Raw genomic sequence first — 20499 nt, forward strand, 5'->3', positions numbered from 1 at the left:
CGTATTAAGATCTTTATCGAATCCGTTGCTATTGATATCGTTCCGTCCCGTTCCGTTTTATTTTATTTTGAAACTGTTTGGGCCCATCTTTCTTTGTGTTTTGGGGGTCAAGCAACAGCCGCGATTGATAACTGGTGCCTGGACACTATCTTTCTTTGCGTTTTGTGGGGCAGGTAGTAGGCGGGTTATATTAATAAAATAATTGTAAAATTATCCGCGTTACGGTATTTTAGTTTCTATTTGTACATGCTAGGAAGACGTATTTTATTTTTCCTCTGTGAGTTTTTATCTGTGATTTGTTATTAGAATATTCATATCGATTCTTTTCCGCTTTATGAACTTAAATACTATTATAAAACTGTGGTTTGGACACGATCTTTCTTCGTGTTTTGTAGGGCAGGTAGTAGCTGCGTTTATTAATTATTACTTGTCTTTTCAAAGTGGTGAGAGACAAGTAATAACCGAGGCCGTGATATTACAATTACTGTCCGTATATTAACAGAGCAGGGGTAAATGTTGACCGATTGAGATTGCTTCGCTGGATTGGTGTTGAATTTCCGGCTTTGCTTCACGAATGTCATCCGTAATCGCTTGTACAAAAACATCATAACCCCGTCCCTTAAATCATACTGTTTTGCGTCATTAATAGAGTGCCGAATTTTCCGGTACATGTTCCCAAATAACTGCCTGTGCTTAATCATAGACATTGGTAATGGGGGATTGTTAGATTTTAAGGACACTTTTGTTCATTTAGTTTTAAGCAACCAAACCTGTTACTTACTTACTAATATTTGTAATAATAAAGATTAAGAGCAATAAGATCTCATTATAACCGGACAGGCTACTTTCAATATCTACCTGGTTTTTCCACTGTTTAAAGGCATACCCGAGAGGCTAGAGGAGACTCTAAGCTTGTATCCCTAATCCTATTTTTAGGTCTGATGACGCTCAAATCTTTGAGCGAAACATGAGGAACCATTTTAAGAATTAATTTTAATATTTGACTTTTGAGACTGAGACTTTGTTTATTTTCGCCTAATTAACATAACTCGGTTGAGTTTAAATAATTAGAATTTTATTGTTATGTCCAGTTACTTGTTTAATTTTTTGAAATTAGTTCGTCACCGCCGAATCTGATACCAAACATTTAAAGGATCTGACTTTGACGCAAAAATTTGTCAACGCTATTTAAAATTTTGAAATATTGCGGTAATAAAAATATTTTTTTAAACAAATGCAAGAGACTTGTACAACCTTTTTTGGGCAATTTATAATTAAATAAACATAATTTAAAAAATCTTGTTATTGACAAAAATAACCACTCGGATATCTGGTGCAATTTTATTTTTGCACTAATGGTTAAAAGTAGACAAAGTTCAAAATTAAAGTTCACAATTCAAATTATTTTCTACTTTAACTTTTTCTTGTGTCCAACTAAAATTTAAAATAGAAATTCAACCGTTCAAAATTGCATTCTATTCAGTGGCGGCTTTGTAATGTCCAAATTGTACATCAGGAATATATCTTGGAATACAAGAAAAAAGTCTTGGGAAAACGGGTTGGGTTGAAGTATTTTTACATTTACAAGTGGTGTTTATTCTTTTTGAGAGGCGAAAGCAGTGTTATTAGTAACGAGACTTTATTAGATACTGGTATTGTATGAAATATGAGGAAATTAACCGAACGTGAAAGATTCGAAATCTTGTGCTTGATTGGTTTCAGAGATATGTCGCGTATCCAAAAGAGTTGTTCAACTCTGCTTACCAAGGCATGGTAAGAGTAAAGTTTCTTGAATTCAAGCATGTTCGGGATACTCAAAAAGCTGATCAGGGTTCAATAATTGAAGAAGAAGAACTTATCTTATTTTTAACGGTCAGGATAATCCCAAAGCCACAATCACAGACACGGCTTCTAATGTTAATTTATCGCAATCTACTGTGTAAAATATTCTTACTTCAAGAGCTGTCGGAAGATGATTTTGATCGCCGAAATAAATTTTGTGAGCAAATGCAGCAATTATGTAATGATAACAATAATTGTGTAAAACGGATAATACTTTCTGACGACGCAACGTTTACTCTAAACGGCCATGTGAACAGACAGAATTGTCGATACTGGGCGACCGAAAACCCTCATTAATTTACAGAATATCGTACACAACACCCTTAAAAAGTCAATGTGTGGTGCGGTATAGTGGAAGGAAGAGTTTTTGGACCTTACTTTTTTGATAACACTCTTACTGGTAAGAGGTAGATGGACTTTTTTCAAAATGATGTTATCCCCGCTCTTATAACTTTGTATCCGGATTTAAAAGGACCCGATATGAACTTACCTGAATTTTTTTCTGCAAGATGGAGCCCCGCCACATTATGCTTTACCCATTCGCAATTATCTAATAATTTTTAAAATGCTTTGGTTATTGTCATGTTGTTAACGGTGCTCAATTCGAACATTTTATTTCTTTAATGTTACATTTTATCATAATTTTTCGTTCAGAATTGCTTACGTAACAACTATTCATTTGTACCATATCCTTTGTAAACAAATGCGTTCTTTCTGATTCTGCATGAAAAATGGTGGTCTCCATTTAAAAAACATATTGATTATGTTATATATTTTTTTGAGTCACCAATTTCCACGTAGAAAAACCCTAAACCAAATATTAAAATCGACGGGTTCGGGCATTTTTTTCAGACCCGGTCCATTTCATTTTTATTGAATTTATTTACTTTACGGATGCACTGTATTATAGTACAAGAAATTAAAATACATTTTTAATTTGATTCTGGTTTTATCATAATATTTTAATGAATAATTTTAAACGAAACCAGAAATGATTTCTTTTTTAGGTCGACAAGTGCGGATAGCAGAGAAGAGCCTTCGAAAAAAATACATCCGTCTTCCTCGACTCAGAGTTTAAAAGTTGAAACAAATCCTGCAAAAGGTGTTACAAAGAAATCTGGAATACCTAGTCCAGCGCAACGATCAAATAGTAATGTTTGTATCGGTTCGAATGGAACTGCCAAAAAACATGTTACGAGTAAAATTGCGAGCTTGTGGAAGAAAGTTGAGGAAAGCAAGGCTAAGCAGCAAAACGGTCCGGGTAAACAAGGTATGATTAATTTAGTTTCTTTAAATTTTTTTTACTTAAAATGGAACTAACTGAAAGTAAATATTAGCTTCATTATATTATTATGAAAATGTAAATACGTTAATTATTCTCATAGTTTTTGTACTGATTTTATAAGGGTATTTAGGGTTCTACTTACGTTTAGTTTATTATTTTCACCTATAGGGTCTAGTTTTTTAGTAGTCTTCATCGGCAAAAACAATGTAGAAAATTCTAAACATTTCTAAATTATTCCATGGGTTTCTAAAAGGGAACGCGCTTTGGGACATTTGAAATCAGTTAAATTAGTTTTGTTGTTACTTTAGAAACAAACAAAAAGACAGTCAGTGCGAGTCAGATTTGGGTTTTTGACGTCAATAAAAGTGTGTTTGACATAAAAGAGTATTCCTGAATTTCGTTACAATATTTTATGTGCAGAATATAGGAATGTCATAATACTTATCATATTATTCATATTCAGTTCATCAGGTTAGATCATCTAACCATGCTAATTTCTTTTAAAATGTGAATGGTTTCTAGTCCCTGACTTAATAATAATATTAATAAAGTTCTCTCATTTTCATAATAAATCATTATTTATTATGAAAGTATACAACTCTACTTTAAAAAAACTATATTTATAATGGGTAAAGTTCAGTTCATTTCCCCAGGCAACCTGCGAAAGAATGTCAGTTCTTTCACTTAATTCTCCAATATAGTATTACTGCTAATATGAATTAAAAATACAGAATGTTGCTTTCTCACTGTACCCTGGTTAGGTTTGCAGTTCATAATAAGTTACTTATTTTGTTGAGTATTGCGTTACTTATAGTAAAAATCAATCTAGAAAATACAATCTCATACGCTCAAATATGAATATTGATATACCGAGTGACGTAGGAAAAAAGGAACACTTAATGACTTTTTTACTTTTTAAGATAAACTAATAAAATTTGTATCTGATAAAATGTTATAAAAGCATCTTTTGACATATTCAGTTTCTTTCTGTCACTTCCTGTTTAACCGGAATAGGAAGTGACAGCAACTTTCTTATTTTAAATGAGACACTTGGTATATTATTACGTATTTCGATAGAAAATAATATTCTGAGAACAATGATAACACATTTGCTACTTTTTGTTTTATACTTATAGATAAAATCAATTTTTAAAATTTTAAATTAGGGTGCTATTAATGCTTTGGAAAATAGTTTTTATTGCATTTTATGACTTAAATCTTTTACATGCCTATTTAAAATATCCAAATCAGTAATTTTGGCATTTACTTTCTTTTTTTAAATAGTATTTTATTGGGAACAATTTCTTTTGAAATAAGGTTTTTTTTTCTCAATAATTTAATATGAATATTTCTTAAATCGGTTAATAAATAAGCCCATAAGAAGAAAAAAATTAAGATAAATAAACGCATTTAATTACTATATTTATTACTGATAGAAATCGCATAGAAGGCTTGTTTTGACGGGTTCTTCAATTATTTTTCAATTGACATAAAACATGACATCTTAAGTAAAATCTGTATTGTTTTGACGAATCTATTTTCTTCTTCTTTTCAATTTGTGAGCTTTTGAGATAGTATTTTCTAAATTGATTTTTACTATAAGTAACGTAATACCCAATAAAATAGGTAACTTAACATGACATCTTGTTAAAAGTAATTATTATTTGTCATTTAAATAAATTTGCCGCAGTTTTTTTAAAGAATTTTAGTGCTTACTAATATTTAAAATGTTTACTCATTGTATTTCTGAAAAACTGCATTTTAAAAGTGGTTGCTCATAATAACGTGTTTTAAAAAAAAAGTAAATGCCGAAAATACTGGTTTGGAAATTTAAAATCGGCGTGTAAAATATTCAAGCAATAAAAGACAATGAATATTATTTTTCTGTGATTACTTGATTAAAAATTAAATCTTTCAACCGTATTTTAAAATTATTTTTTTATGAGTATAAAATAAAAAGTAGCAAATGTAGTATCATTGTTCTCAGAATATTATTTTCTATCAAAATACGTAATAATATACCAAATGTCCTATTTAAAATAAAAAAGTTTGTGTCACTTCCTGTTAATCCAGAAGTGACAAAAAATAACAGAATATTTCAAAAAGATGCTCTTATATTGATGATATAAATATGAAAAAGGGAACATCATATAATATCATATATGATGTTCCCTTTTTCCTGTATCACCCGGTATATCTCAAATATATACAGGGTGTTACAAGATTCTTTTATAATTTTAAGCGTTTACGGGAAAATCGCTGATAAACGAAAGGAGAGCATTATTAAACCTGATTAAAGTAGGCTGTGACTGTTTTATTTTTTGTCAAATCAAATTATTTTTATCCAAAAAATGCAAATAGCGATAATTTTAAATTTTTTCATGGCTAATTAGATGATGTTCTACATTTTTAAATTTCTTATTGGAAACATAAAATATGGGCCATCAAAAGGGTAAACCCTCTTGGGCGGGCTGTAGCTTGGAGGGGGTGCATTTAAGAACATGTTTTTATAGAAAAAAAAGTCTTATTTTAACTCCAACAATACGCTCTTAAAATATTTGCACTGAAAACACCCTGTATATTAATTTTCCTCTTCTTTTCAATATTTGAGCGTATGAGATAGTATTTTCTAAATAGATTTTTACGTGACGTAATACACTTAAAAAAGTGTAATATTTATATATTTAAGATATTACACAATATTAATTTGATTTTTAATTACTTTTTTTAAAAGGAAGCAGCTACAAGCTTCAGGCTTTTAATGGCCCCCCACCCCCTCTTGTCTTTTGAATGCGTTTATATAAAAATTTGAAATTTAGCACACATCATTAGCAACCTAAAGACTACTTTTTTGGTCTCTAGCTCATTTTGCAAAACTTCAAAATGGCGTCCCGCCGCCAAAAGTTTTTTCACTCGCATCTCTCATACGCCCTCCCATTCTGGGGTACGCGTGTGGTGCAACTCAATGTGAGCGTCTTTTTAAACTACAAAAGAGAGCTGTTCGTTGTAGTAGGACTCACTATCAAAAATTCTTTAAAATATATAAAATATTAATATTTACTTCTTTATTCATATTTGAATCCATTTGCTTAATTCTTTTATTTTTATCTGTTAACCTAGCTTATCTGACAACTTTGAAACGGGGAGAAAAAGCTTTATCTTCTAATCACACGGTCAGTGATAGATAAAAGTTCTATATTGTACAATGTAAAAAGACGCACAATCATTTGCTATTTCAAATCAAGTGCATGTAGTCTCTCGCCTTTCGCAAAATTTTGAAATTACACTTACTGGAGAGAGTTATATGCAACAAACAACTTTTTTATTTAATAATATTGAACGTCATAAATATTCTGTTTTTTTTTTGACCAGATACAATTTTTATTTTATTGTACAAAGATGTATGGTATATATTTATGTATATGTACAGTATTGTGCATAAATATAGTAACATTCTTGTTTCGCATTTATTTTATCAGTTAAATATCGATTTACCTGCTGTAAAGTTGTTATTTTTGAATCTCAGAATTAACTCAAAATGGGTCGCTCAAAAACCGTCTCTGGTGATGTAAGAAAAATTATTGTGGAGCATTACGAAAATGGTGTTAGGCAGAGTGACATTGCAAGAAGCTTACGGCTTCACAGGTCAATCGTATTCAGAGTTTGCAAAAAATTTCGCCCTTTCTGGAACAGCTGCACCGGCGCCCATTCCTGGTAGACCCAGAAAAACAAATTTGAGGATGGATAGGCAGCTGCTACGAATTTCCAAAGAAAATCCTTTTTTGTCTTCCCAAATTTTGGCAAAATTAAAAGAGGGTGGAGGAGTAAACCTCAGTTCCAGTACCGTAAGGAGAAGATTACTTGATGCCAACTTACCTGTTTGTCGCCCCGACAAAAAACCGTTACTCTCAAAGAAGAACGTCATGGCTCGTTTTCACTTTGCCCAATCTCATGTCCACTGGTCTGTAGCTGATTGGAAGAAAGTCGTATTTAGTGATGAATCTAAATATAATTTATTCAGGACTGATGGAGTGATGTACGTCAGACGCCCCAGTGAACAAAAATTAAATAAAAAGTACATTTGCCCCACAGTTAAACATGGAGGAGGAAATATTCTTGTATGGGGATGTTTCTCGGCTCGTGGCATGGGACCCATAGTAAGAATAGTGGGCAAAATGGATCGTTTCATGTACAAAGACATTCTGCAAACACATTTAGTGCCATATATGGATGAAGTCATGCCAGTAACAGCCATATTTCAGCATGGCAACGATCCAAAACATGCTTCTTAATTGATTATGTATTTTAATTGATATTATATTTATTATAATGTTAAGAGGTGGCTATCCGATGAAAAAATTAATGTAATGGTCTGGCCATCTCAATCGCCAGACCTAAAACCTATAGAGAATTTATGGCATTACATTGACACCAAAATCAGGCACCTAACATGCTCTAATACAAATATTCTCTTTGAAATAGTGGAAAAGGCTTGGAAAGAAGTGAACAATGACTATATTATGAAATTAATTGAGTCCATGCCAAGACGATGTGCAGATATTATAAAGGAGAAGGGGTACTACACGAAATATTTAATTGATTTTATTTTAGTTGGGTTATATTTTTTTTAGAATCAAAACTATTTTTTGTTGCTATATTTTTGAATAATAAATTTGCATAAAACAATTTGGTGTTTTATTTATTATGATACAAAAAATATGATAATATGAAAATATAAACAGGCTCTAACTATTCTTGTAAATAATATATAAACCTTACTTATAAAATAGATACTAAAACATATATAACAGGAAAGTTCAATGTTGCTATCTTTTTGCACAATACTGTATATTATTGAGCTACTTTTGTCTAAAAAATTGTCAAAACTGACAATTTTGACGAAGTTATCTCGCGTGGCTAGTAATATCGTTGACACCCGTTATATAATCTGTCGCTTTCTAGTAGTAATTTTGTCTGTACCGTTTCCAGCGATTTCGAATATTTGGATTAGTACAAAACTTTACGATTCGATTATGATAAAAAAAAACAGGAAAACTTAGACCTTAACTTTTACAAAGCACACATTTACCTGTTTACGGTCAAAAACGTTCTCTGTCGTTGCAAGGTCGACAATTCATGCATTTATTAACTGTCGGACCCACATTCTATCAGCGGTCCGGTCTAGTGCTTTTTTGGTACCAAAAATTAGCCTGGTCAAACAAGGCGTATTAGACCGGACAAAAATGACAAAAATTAGCATCAAATCGTTTTAACACTATTTCCAAAAACAAATACGCACAATCTGTACTATAGATTTAGTGATAATAAAGGATTATTATTATATATTATACAACAAATTTCCAAATTTTGTTGTGTATCTTCTTTGATGTTTAACAAATGTACGTCATTCTGATTGTGGAAACGTCGGCGTCGCCCAATTGAATTAATGTTTATATAAAAAGTTATTTTCCAAAATAAGCAAAATGTATATTATATTAAACCTGTTTTTGCTTATAATATTTGCATTGTTAAATATTGTGTTCCTAAAAATTGAACATTTAAATGAATATTGCAGTAGAAAAATGTTCTCCAAATTTCTATAAAAATATAATACATAACTACCAGTTAATTTTCATAATTATGATGAAAATGTATTAGTATTATTTTTCTTGATTATGCCAGTTTATCGGTCTGGAAACAAAACACTTTTATTAATGAATTTAAGATGTTAACTGTTTATTTTACTTTCAGATAAGCGCGTATGGATACAAAGTGAAAAAGAACCTACTAGTCCTAAGCTGATACGAAGGAACACCTTTGAGAATCGAAATTCTAGCATACCTTCGAATATAGTTCCTGAAGCAGAAGATTAAAATTTGTTTACACTAATATTCTAAATGAATGAACAAGCTTAGTAGAATTCCTCAAATTTATAGTCAATCCACTTTAGATCAAAATTCAGACCAATGATATATTTTTTTATATCAGCTTTGATCAGCTAAAAAAACCTTCCAGATAATGTCATAGTTTTTAATTTTAAATGTGTTTTTAGTATAGTTTAAATGCTGCAGGTTTTTAATATTAAGTAGAATATATTAAGTTATTCTTGCTCTAGCTGCTTTGTATTGTATTTATATTTTTGCAAATGTTATGAATATCACAGATGTGCTCTCTATTTAAATTTTATATTGAGTTTATCGCATGCGATATTCATTTTATTTTGATGTACCGTATTTATTCTAGTCTTGATATTATGTAATATTAGAAGTAATTTAAGACCAAATTGAAATTACTAATTGCGTTAGTGTTTAGAGTTGTTGGCGCTGACCAATGCGCAAGTTCAGCCGTCAACTAAAAGTTATTATTTTCAATTTGAGTATTTAAATTGCTTCGTATTTTGTAAGACTGTAAATTGTAGATTTATGTTAAATATTCGTGATAATACTAGTTTATTATAGAGTCCTTTGTTCCGTGTAGTGTAAATAAATAATTGTAGGAAGTGTCAAAAATGAAACATAAGTAATTTTATAACGTTTAAACGTAGGGTTTATTATATAAATACAATTTATGTTTTTTTGTTAAATGTTATATATATATAGGTACTTAAATAATTTCAATATTTGCTCCAAAGTTTTCATTTAACGAGAATTAAACGTTTTGCTTTAAAAGTTTTTAATTCATTGTGTCATATGTAGATACCCCTCATGAGACAAATTAACAAATTATTAAAACAATTTAACAAATAAATTAATTCTAATTAAATTTCTATTAAGGCGGGGTTTATACAGTGCTTTTATTTCAAAACGAACAAAAAACGTCATTTTATACAGGGTGTCCGAAAAGTCAGATAATACTGAAGGGGCTGATGGAGCAACTCATAAGCACCCAGAAAAACATAAAATGACTTTAGTAAAAAATCGATGGTTTTCGAGATATTGGCACTTTAGTGGAAGTCACCAAAATCCTACTCTTGGATTAGATTTTCGATTGTCACGCCTTAAAAATAGATATTTTTTAGAATCTCTTTTTAGCTATGCAACACTAAATAGCCATTTTACTGATCAAAGACAAACATTAAACTAAACGGCCAAAAAATTTAATAAGAAATCTATTCTAAAATAAAGTATTACTTATTTTTATATTTTAAACTTTGAATTTGACCGCTCATACTGGACCAAAAAAATTGTACGGTAACCTGGCTAATACCTTAAAAACTTTGCTTATTTAATCTACTTTTTAAAATTACCTAAATGTTTTTTTAACAGTTTACTATTATTGTGTTATAGTAAAAAAACCCTAATTCACCTTATGATATCATTGTAAAAAAATTAAACAAATTTTTAAGTTATGTTTAAAATGTTTTTATTTAACTAAAAAATTTAAAAAATCAAGAGCGAAGGTAATTCTTATCACCATAGCAATAAACAACAAACATTTTTGGAATTTAGTTTGTTTATAGTATTCCGGGAACTAACCACTCTTTTGCTTGTATCCTAACGTTTCTGTTACCTTTTGCTTTGGATTTGTTTTTGAGTTGAGGATGCAGAGGAAATGCTCTAGCAGCCTCTAATCTTTATCAAGAAAGATATCCGAATTTGGCCCGATATCCTGACTATGGTGTATTTATTAATGTTCACCGCTCATATTCCGAAGGCAGAATGCCTCATGCTCCTGTTCGAGAGGGAAAACCTCGTATTGATTATGTTGATCAAGTTTTAGAAGAAATTGAAAATGATCCGACTACTTCGGCACGAGCAATCGAAAGAAGAACAGGGATACCGAAATCGGTAGTAAACGACATCACTAGGCGATTTCAATATCACCCTTATCATGTTCAAGGAGTGCAAAGCCTACTGCCTCGAGACTACGAACCACGCCTACAATTTTGCCGCAGAATGTTGCAAAAAAATCAAGAGGATCCGAATTTTTCAAATAATATACTGTGGTCGGATGAGAGTACATTCAAAAAGGATGGGTTTACGAACATGCACAATTTGCACACTTATGCGTTGGAAAATCCCCACTTTATTCGAGAAGAAAGGTCACAGTACCGATTTAAAGTAAACTTGTGGACCGGTATCTTGAACGGACGTGTAATTGGCCCATTCGAATTACCAGAAAATTTGAACTGGCAGGCTTATTTAGATTTTTGTCGAAACAATCTACCAATTCTTTTAGAAGATGTTCCTTTGGCCAGTCACCGAATAATGTGGTTCCAAAATGATGGTTGCCCGGCACATTATGCCCATGAAGTTCGTCGGTATTTAAACCAAACATACCCCCACAGATGGATCGGCCGACATTGTCCAATTTTATGCCCTCCCAGGTCTCCAGACCTAAACCCCCTCGATTTTTTTTACTGGGGTTGCATAAAAGAAAAGGTTTATGCAAGACCAATAAATAATATTGCTGAATTACGGCAGTGAATAAATAATGCAGCCCAAGATCTTAACGCTGCCAGGAATGCAAGACGGATCAATAGGTCCTTTATTAAAAGATGCCACGCCTGCATTCGCGTTGGTGGTAGACAGTTCGAACATATTATTTGATTTTTATTTTTTTTTTAAGTTAATTAAAAATATTTTTTGAACATAACATAAATATAAATTTGTTTTATTTTTTTCATAAGGTAGATTAGGTTTATCTTTCACTCTATCAAAATAACAGTAAAGCTTTTTTTAAAACATATTGGGTAATTTTAAAATTAAATTAAATGAGCAAACTTTTTAAGGTATTAGCCGGGTTGCCGTACAGTTTTTCGGTCCAGTATGAGCGGTCAAATTCAAAGTTTAAAAAATAAGAATAAGTAATACTTTATTTTAGAATAGATTTCTTATTAAATTTTTTGGCCGTTTAGTTTAATGTTTGTCTTTGATCAGTAAAATGGCTATTCAGTGTTGCATAGCTAAAAAGAGATTCTAAAAAATATCTATTTTTAAGGCGTGACAATCGAAAATCTGATCCAAGAGTAGGATTTTGGTGACTTCCACTAAAGTGCCAATATCTCGAAAACCATTGATTTTTTTCTAAGGTCATTTTATGTTTTTCTGGGTGCTTATGAGTTGCTCCATCAGCCCCTTCAGTATTATCGTTGACTTTCCGGATACCCTGTATACACAGGAGGACGTCTAAAATGTCTGGTAATAATGCATATTTTATTGACATCATAGTTTGATATATCAAATGGCTATCCTATAGTAGGGTAGATCATTTTAAAGGGCCTACAATCTCACACTCAACAAATACGAATTATTTTCGTTTAGTATTCCCACACCATTTTCATCCACTTGGTTTTCCAAATATTGGACGATAGAAGGGTATATTGTTTTTCCGAGGAGATCTAAATACAGTTGTCTAACTAAATTTTCTTAAAAAAAAAATGGCCCGATGATTTCGTTAGCATACATTTCTGACAATACTTATTTTAATATATTAATTATTTTTAATTAATTTATACTATTTTTAATTAATTAATTAATATATTAATAATAATAACTTATTTTAATTAATTAATTTTTTCAGCATACTGAGTATGATTTTCTCGAAAAAGAAGCTATTTATTTTCATTTTCTCAGTATCTACTATCAATTATTCGCATTTCTGAATTTTTAACTCAGCATAAGAATGACAATTTTAACAATAATAATCAACTGGTTTTTAAATGTATTGAAAATGCTATGCACTGCAGTGTTATTTTTGTACTAGGTACTGCAAAAAGTACTAGTCAAATAAATTCGCCAAATATTATACTGCATAAAATTTTGGGAAGAATTTCAAAATAGCATTAGGTATTTTCTCGCAAATAATAGATGCACATTTTTTTAAAAATATTTGGACTCAATAAACTGTTTATCACCATACATTTTTACTGGTAAATTGCTTTAACTTGTATCAACTATTTTGGCGAACCAATGGAAAATTGTTTGCCATTTAAAATGTGTGACACTATGAGGCAACCATTTGACCTACTAAAATTTAAGTTCATAAAATGTCTTTTATTACCATACATTTTTGTTTACTATTCTCTTATACGTAAACCGATTTAATTTTTTTTGGCACTGTTAAAAACATATTTTGATGCTGCTTATAATGATGAGCACTAATAATGCTTTGCACAGCCTCGGTGCGGATTGGTTTTTTATTTGGCTGCATTAGGGCAAATTCGTAAGCTAGCACTCTGCAATTATTCTGAACTGCCTGACAGGGTCGGTTCTGTGTAAACTAATCTCAATCCCACACAGCCGAACAGGTATCAGATTGGTACTTGACTGGATCGAATTGAACGAGGTTGGATTTTCCAATTCCCCCTTTGAGCTTGTTTCAGCAGCGTGCAAATACAACTCTGTATACGAGCAGTTGCTCGCCCCGGCAGCATTCGAATAGAAACTATGCAGCCCAGTCATTAATTTAATATATAAGCTTAATTTACAATTTGTAACTTTAGCATGGTTTATACATTTATAATTTTTATGGCTGTTTTTTAAAACTTTACTGCCAGTTTGAGTTGTAAGTTCTATAAATGCACTCTTTGAACCAAATTATGTATATAATCATCACATAAACTAAAAATCTAGAATTATACGCATTAAGAAAAAATATATCAAACCCGCCATTATTGTATTATATATACAAAGTACAGAAAAATTTTATCCTATTACGCGAGTACGGATCATTTATGCCATAATTTAATTATATGTTTGAAATTTTGCCCAAAGAGCGTTAGCATATTTGAAACCAACTAAGGAGGAAACGTACAAAGCAATAGCGATAGCATCAGTGATTGGGGATCGCTGGAAATCACTCGATTTTCATCTGCTCCTGCGTATTACGCTGATTGTCTGAGATTGCGGTTGACAGGTGGACACAATGTAATGAGAAATATAACCCAGGTTATCAGCTCGTCAGCAACGATGATATTGTGGACCAAGTTTTGATCAATGAAAAGAACTAAATCAACAAAAAACCGAAGACCTCCGTTAACTTACGTATTTAGTTTTAGTTTTTATTATTTAGTGTAAAAGTATCTTTATGTAAATTTTCTTTATATTATGAATATTTTTATAGTAGGTCCATAATTTAGTGGATACAAAGAAACAACGTATTCTTCGCTCAAAAATATTGTGGTTTAGCCAAATTCTTCTAGTTCGAAAACCGATAATAACCAACAGGGTGTTAAAGTTTTAATTTTATGGTAATTATTTTTAATAAGCCCTTCAAAAAGTAGCATATCTAAAAGTAGTACAACATTATGTCGAAGGTTTATGGGGCAAGAAATTCGACTTCAATGGTAATTTTTGTGTACACCCTAGAGGGCGCTGTCAGCGACACTCCGAGGTGATAAAAACCTGTATTATTTTTTTATGCCTCAGTGTATATGAGTGTTTTATTCAAGTCTTAGCTTTTCAATTAATACTACTCTAAAAAAGTATAAAAGGAAATCCAGTTTTTCATTTTTTGAGGGGTAAACTATTTAAAAAGATATACAGAGCTAAGCAGTGCTAATGTAAACTAACCCAAAAAAAACTTAGCGCCACATCTTCTATTATCGAAACCGTGCCTTTTGGATAAACGTCAATTTTAGAATATTTTTATAATAGGTTTTGATCAAAACAAATTAATGTAGAGATCGCATTAAGGTGATATCAAATATTATTTCTGTCAAAATCTTAGTGCTTGATTCGAATCCTTTAGAGTCCTAAAAGTTTTCTAAGCAAAAATTTCTTTTAAAAGTCGATAGAGGAACCTAAAAATGAGAGACATGATATGCGTATATGCCCAAGAAAATTTTAACGGATATGTTTACAAACAGAAGGCATCCTAACTTCAAAACTTTCTCAAAAACCTGTACAACAGACGTATTCTCTACGATAGAAAAATTCGTTCTTTTCGTCCTTCACGAAATTTAGGAGAACGCCTAAAAACCGTCACACTCGAGCTAGAGAAATAAATTCTAGATCGTGTTGCAGAAAATACGAAAATCAGTACGAGACGTATGGCTCACCATACCACCGTAAGTAAATCAACAATTTCTCGAAAAAAAAAACTGCTTTCTTACTATTTCACTCCTGTTCAAAATTTGCTGCCCCTCGACTTAAATTTGCTTGTTTCTATCAAATCCAGCAAACTGTCGACCCATTTTTCCTAAGTAAGAGCTCTATTTAGATTTTTTACAAAAGCTAATCGAGCTTTTGGAAGATCCATTGCAATACAGGGTTCCCCTGTTCACTTTTTCAGACATGTCAGAACATCTCGAGCAAGAGTATCCTAATCGCCAGATCGGTCGTTAGAGCCAAATGCCTTAGCCGCCTCGAACCACTGATTTTAAGCCCCTCAACTTCAACATATGGGCAAGTTACACGCCCATGAATGGTATTAGAAAATAATACTAAAAATTAATTTGTAAAGTAAATAAAAAATGATTTTATAAAAAAAAAGTTAATTGATAATATTTTTAAATTGCCTTGTTGAATGCAGGCCTGTGCCCGTAAGCCAACAGATGACGAAGTTATTCGTATTTGACCCCTGTTTTGTCTTATTTGTTCAGCAGCTTGCTGAATATGGTCCAATCACTCTTCCCTTGTATTTGAAACTTGCGCATAGACCAAATCTTTCATGTACCTCTATAAATAAAAATCAAGGGGAATGTGATCGGGTGACTAGGTGGCCAGGCAAGAGAACCACCTCGACCAATTTTATCTTGGATAGTTGGCCGTAACCCAGTTTCGGACAGCAATTTCGAAATGCGGTGGAGCCCCATTTATTTGGAACCACATGTGTAGACGAATATTTAGTGGGACGTCCTCCAGTTTTCCTTCAAAATTCGCCAGTCATTCCCGGTACTCCGACTTGTGTAGCGATTTGACGTACACTGATAGTTGGATCTACTACAACAGTATCTAATATTCGTTGATTCAAGTTTACTGGCAACTTCACTCTCCAATTGAAATAATAATCACGCACTCCGCATTCCCGAAATTGTCTGTGTACTTCCAGAAATGTTCTGTAATGAGGAATGCGCCTATTTGGAAACCGATGTTCATATTCGATAACTGCTAGACGAGCACTGCCGTTACAGTACCCATACACAAAATGCATGTCTGCGTACTCTTGAGAAGAAAATCGATAGGGAGTTTTGACAAAGATACCGTCACTCACTAAGAAACTGTCCTGTTTATCATTAAAAAAAATTTTGCAGTTTTTATTTACTTTAGGAATTTATTTTGAGTATTCTCCTCTAATAACATTCATGGGCGAGTAACACAGAAACAAATAAAAATGGACCTACAAGTTTTCCGTGTTTTTTTTACTTAAAATGAAGCGTAATTTGAACTAAAATTTAAACATAACGATACGGGACACCTTGTATAATCATTACACTAAATTAATATTTTGTAATATTATTCAACACATATTTAACAATTAAATTAAGATATCATGCATTTACAAAAAACATTACTTTCTGTAACTAAACATACATTCTTTTCTTTTTACACCTTATTTCCATACTATTCATTAATTGAACAAAATAAAAAATTGAAGCATTAAAAATTGATTTATGTCAAAAACGGTTGCTCTGAGCGACTTGACAGACGTATACCTTTCATAAGTATTATTTATTAAAAATTTATGTACTCTAATGCACAAAAGAGTTATACACGTTTCTATCCAGTCAGACTGTCGCCGAGAGCGCATAAATGAATAACATCATACGATTATAATAACATTAAATTCGAATTTCTCGATACCAAAAACTCTCTTTTACCAAATTTTGTGCTGATATATTTATCTTTGTATGAATTATTAAGGAATAACAAAAACATCCTGTATTTCTGTTATTATCAATTTTCAGTAACTTTGGTTAAATCGTATTATTCTCAACCAAAGAATATGCTGTTGCTCTTTGTCCACTAGATTATGGGTATGAGAAAAAATCTTTGTTAAAATTAAACTTTTTTTAATTCAGTAAAATTCGAAACTTTTCCCCATTAACGAACCGAAAAAGTCGCGGTATTTTTAAAATTCCTTAATGCCTATAAAATTTAACCAATTATGTGATTTAAATTCTCCTTATGCGGATAAGGTTTCAATAAAGTAAAAAATTCCTTTGATAGTGTAACTTTTTAATAGATTAAATCGTATATACAATAAAATAATAATCTAATCTAAAATATATTAAATAAGTTATAAGATAAATAAAATATTTACATGATTGATAAATGTACATAATTATGCGGATGAGGTTCCAGTAAATTTAAAAATCCTTTTATATTATAACTTTTTAATTGATTAAATAAAATATACAATTAAATAATAATCTAATCTAAAATATACTTAATAAGTTATAAAATAAACAAAATATTACCATGATTGTTAGATGTGCAAAATTACTACTTGCTAGATAATTGACGTAACTGTTTTAAAACTGTCTCCAGCAACTTTTTTTTATCTCTTTCGTTTTTATTTAAAACCGTAAATATGTTCTTCTTGTCGCCTTCTTTTAACCTAAAAAGTGTTATGTAGTAATTATTTATACAGCATAATTTACATTAAGATGCAACAGAAATGCATGCATCGGGAAATCGTCGAGTTAAAGAAAGAACGACTCATCATCATGAATGCTTCATCGATTCGCCTATTGCCCAGTTGCCCCTGGTAAGAGAGCTAATACGCCTATCTCTACGTTCAATTGAGTTGGAATGTAGTTGGTAAAAGGAGAGTAGGAAAAACGCTATCGTTCTCTTTGCTAAGTTCTGACTTGTTATTGCAAGTACATTGTTTGATTTTTGCATTCGACACCTTCGTTAGCCGGGCCGGTATAGAAAATATCAATACGGTAGGTATATGGAAACTAGATAACTAGTGATACTGATTACGACTAGCGTACCTCATTTTTGACTTTATAATGTTAGTAAAAGTACAGCAGCCGAGTGTTTGTATTTTTTTTGTAGCAAAAATTATTTCAAATAGAAAAAAAAATTCTTTTTAAAAGTTTTCACAGACTTTAAAGGCCGTGTCTACAATACTTTTCGAATGGTAGTAATTGCCTTTTAAAGAGATCGAATATTTTGTATTATAAACAGTACATAGCTAAAAATGAATGTCAGAAATATGTATACAGATCTTTAAATTTAAATATAGAGTTGCTATTTATTAGGCATTTATAAGGCATTCTCTGAAACCGCTTGACACTACTGCTGTCAAATGGTATTTTCTTTAATCGCATATGTCGAACATTATACAATGGAGCCAAAATGAATGAAAGTATAGTAAACAAATGATAAACCTTTGCATAGATCTCAAAGAGAAAATATTGAGGAAATCAATACATGTATGAGCACTCCACAGCAAATATCAATATAGACTTTTTCTGTTTTTAGTATACGTAGAAGTTTACTTGTGTGCAAAACTAGAAACTTTATCTACTGAGTTTTTCTGAATTGACCTCAAAGACCTGTATATTCCTGAATTTGCTAAATGACACGTAAATTCATTAGAAAATTATCGACACAGTCGTAAAATCAACATTGTAAGAGTTAAGAAGCATAAAAGACAAAAATCCTCATCCAGAAGAATACGAACAATGGCTTGAAAGTCAGGCAACTGTAATGCAAATCATATTCGATAAGCTGGAAAAATCGAGTATGATCTGGAGACAAACAGATATTGGTGGAAAAAAGCATCGGAGGGAACTCGATGACGCAATGACAAACAACAATTTGAAGAACAAATGAAAGCTCAAAAAAAAAACGAAAATCTCAAATTTTAGCACTAACATAGGTATTCAGTGATGGAGGTCCGGCATTGATTAACTTCAAGGACATATTATATTAATATCAGCATATCGAATTACAACCTAAAAACATCTGGAAATAATCTGAAATGATAGGCTGGACCTCGTTATAATTTTAAATTTCTCAAATAGGCTAATTTTAAATTTGGCATTTCAGGCTCAGGGTAAGAAGTTAGTAGTAAGGAAAAATTTAACGAGAAAGAAAAAATTAAGAGAAATTGTGTTAGCTTCATAAAATTGAGATCGAACTCCACTTTCGGAAAGTTCCTTTACTTCGATTTTGTTATTATCAGTGTTGTATGGTTTATTAAACTACAAATACTTACTTCTCAAGAAGGATAACAGCAATATCAGGTCGAACATTTTTATATCTACTAGTTTCTTTGCCATAATCACTAAAATAAGTTGGCCAATCCCATGAAATCAGCAGATCTAGTAATTCACGTAATTTCGCAAAATAAGCTAATAGTTCATCTTGTTGCAAACCTCTAACTGGTTCACATGCCGCAAATTCTAAAATGATGAATATTTAATTATTTTTATTTAATTATTAACTACCAGTGACAAAAATAGTAAATATATATTTAAGTCTTTAAAATTTAATAGGGCAGCGAGCAGTCGCACAGCAAAATGAGGCGGCTTGCCAATATTATTATTTTTATTCTGTAAAAAATAAAAACAGCAATATCTATCAGACGGCTGGAGGTGGTCGTTACCAAGACCTAAATATATACTATATAATATATAATGTATATATACGCAGGGTATTCCTTAAAGACGTGCTAATATTTAAGGGGGTGATTCCTGGACCCATTTTATGAAAACAAGTTTCTATGAACATATGTCCTAAACGTCTTAACTTTTGAGATACAGTTTTCAAAAAAAAATCAGTTTTTTTAATAATAACTTAACAATATTGTAGACATTTTTATGTAATTTGGTACATGTATTCTATGCATCAAGACGAAAAAATTTTCTCTGCCAGTGGCATCCCTACAGGTCGTCTTCTATTAAATATTTTTAGTGAAAACAATACTACGCCACTGCTTTTTCTTAAAATAAAAATTATTTTTAAAATCCTTAATCACTTTTTAGCAAATTTGATCTCTTGTTTTTTTTTCGTTTAACGCATGGTTTTCGTTTAAAAAAATTAAAACAATTTTACTTCCCCAAAAATCGAATGCGGTGTGAAAATGTTTGTTCATCGATTGCAGGCAAATTAAGGGATCAGATTTATTACAAGAAGTATGAAAAGTTAAAAAACTAAAATACTCATGTTTTTAACGCGTTTAAAAAGTAAATGGCAGTAAAAAAGTGCCGTAACGCGTCTTTACTTCTGACTTTTCTAGGTTGTAATTAAAAAAGTGGTGTTAAGATTTAATTTAGAGTATATAACAATTCCGTCCAATTTGTTGTAGTTACCATGGCTGTAATAAGATTCATACTCAGGTATACTATTATAATTATTAATAGATTCTAATTTATAGCATTCGAGAAAACGAGTAATCGTAAAATTATAATATTTTATAAGTAATCAATAATTTTGTGCGTTGTCAAAAATACCAAAAGATTATGATAAACC

At 31.2% G+C, this 20499-nt stretch overlaps 2 protein-coding genes across 5 annotated transcripts in view; one reads left to right on the top strand and one right to left on the bottom strand.

The window, feature by feature from the left end:
• LOC126743308 (adenomatous polyposis coli protein-like) overlaps positions 1–9803 on the top strand; it is a 178148-nt gene extending 168345 nt beyond the window's left edge. For all 3 annotated transcript variants that reach the window (XM_050450337.1, XM_050450338.1, XM_050450339.1), the window contains 2 exons: positions 2850–3112; positions 8879–9803. In XM_050450337.1, coding sequence (XP_050306294.1) covers positions 2850–3112; positions 8879–9000 — 385 coding nt within the window. In that variant the 3' untranslated portion in view covers positions 9001–9803. The remainder of the gene's footprint in view (positions 1–2849; positions 3113–8878) is intronic.
• Positions 9804–17230: 7427 nt separating this feature from the next.
• The window catches only part of LOC126743055 (exocyst complex component 6), a 35666-nt gene continuing 32397 nt past the window's right edge, over positions 17231–20499 (bottom strand). For both annotated transcript variants that reach the window (XM_050449978.1, XM_050449979.1), the window contains 2 exons: positions 19244–19430; positions 17231–17629 (listed from right to left, as the gene is read on the bottom strand). In XM_050449978.1, the coding sequence (XP_050305935.1) occupies positions 17515–17629; positions 19244–19430 (302 nt within the window). In that variant the 3' untranslated portion in view covers positions 17231–17514. The remainder of the gene's footprint in view (positions 17630–19243; positions 19431–20499) is intronic.

The sequence above is a fragment of the Anthonomus grandis genome, chromosome 12, assembly GCF_022605725.1.
Source record: "Anthonomus grandis grandis chromosome 12, icAntGran1.3, whole genome shotgun sequence".
In the NCBI taxonomy this organism is placed as follows: Eukaryota; Metazoa; Arthropoda; class Insecta; order Coleoptera; family Curculionidae; genus Anthonomus; species Anthonomus grandis.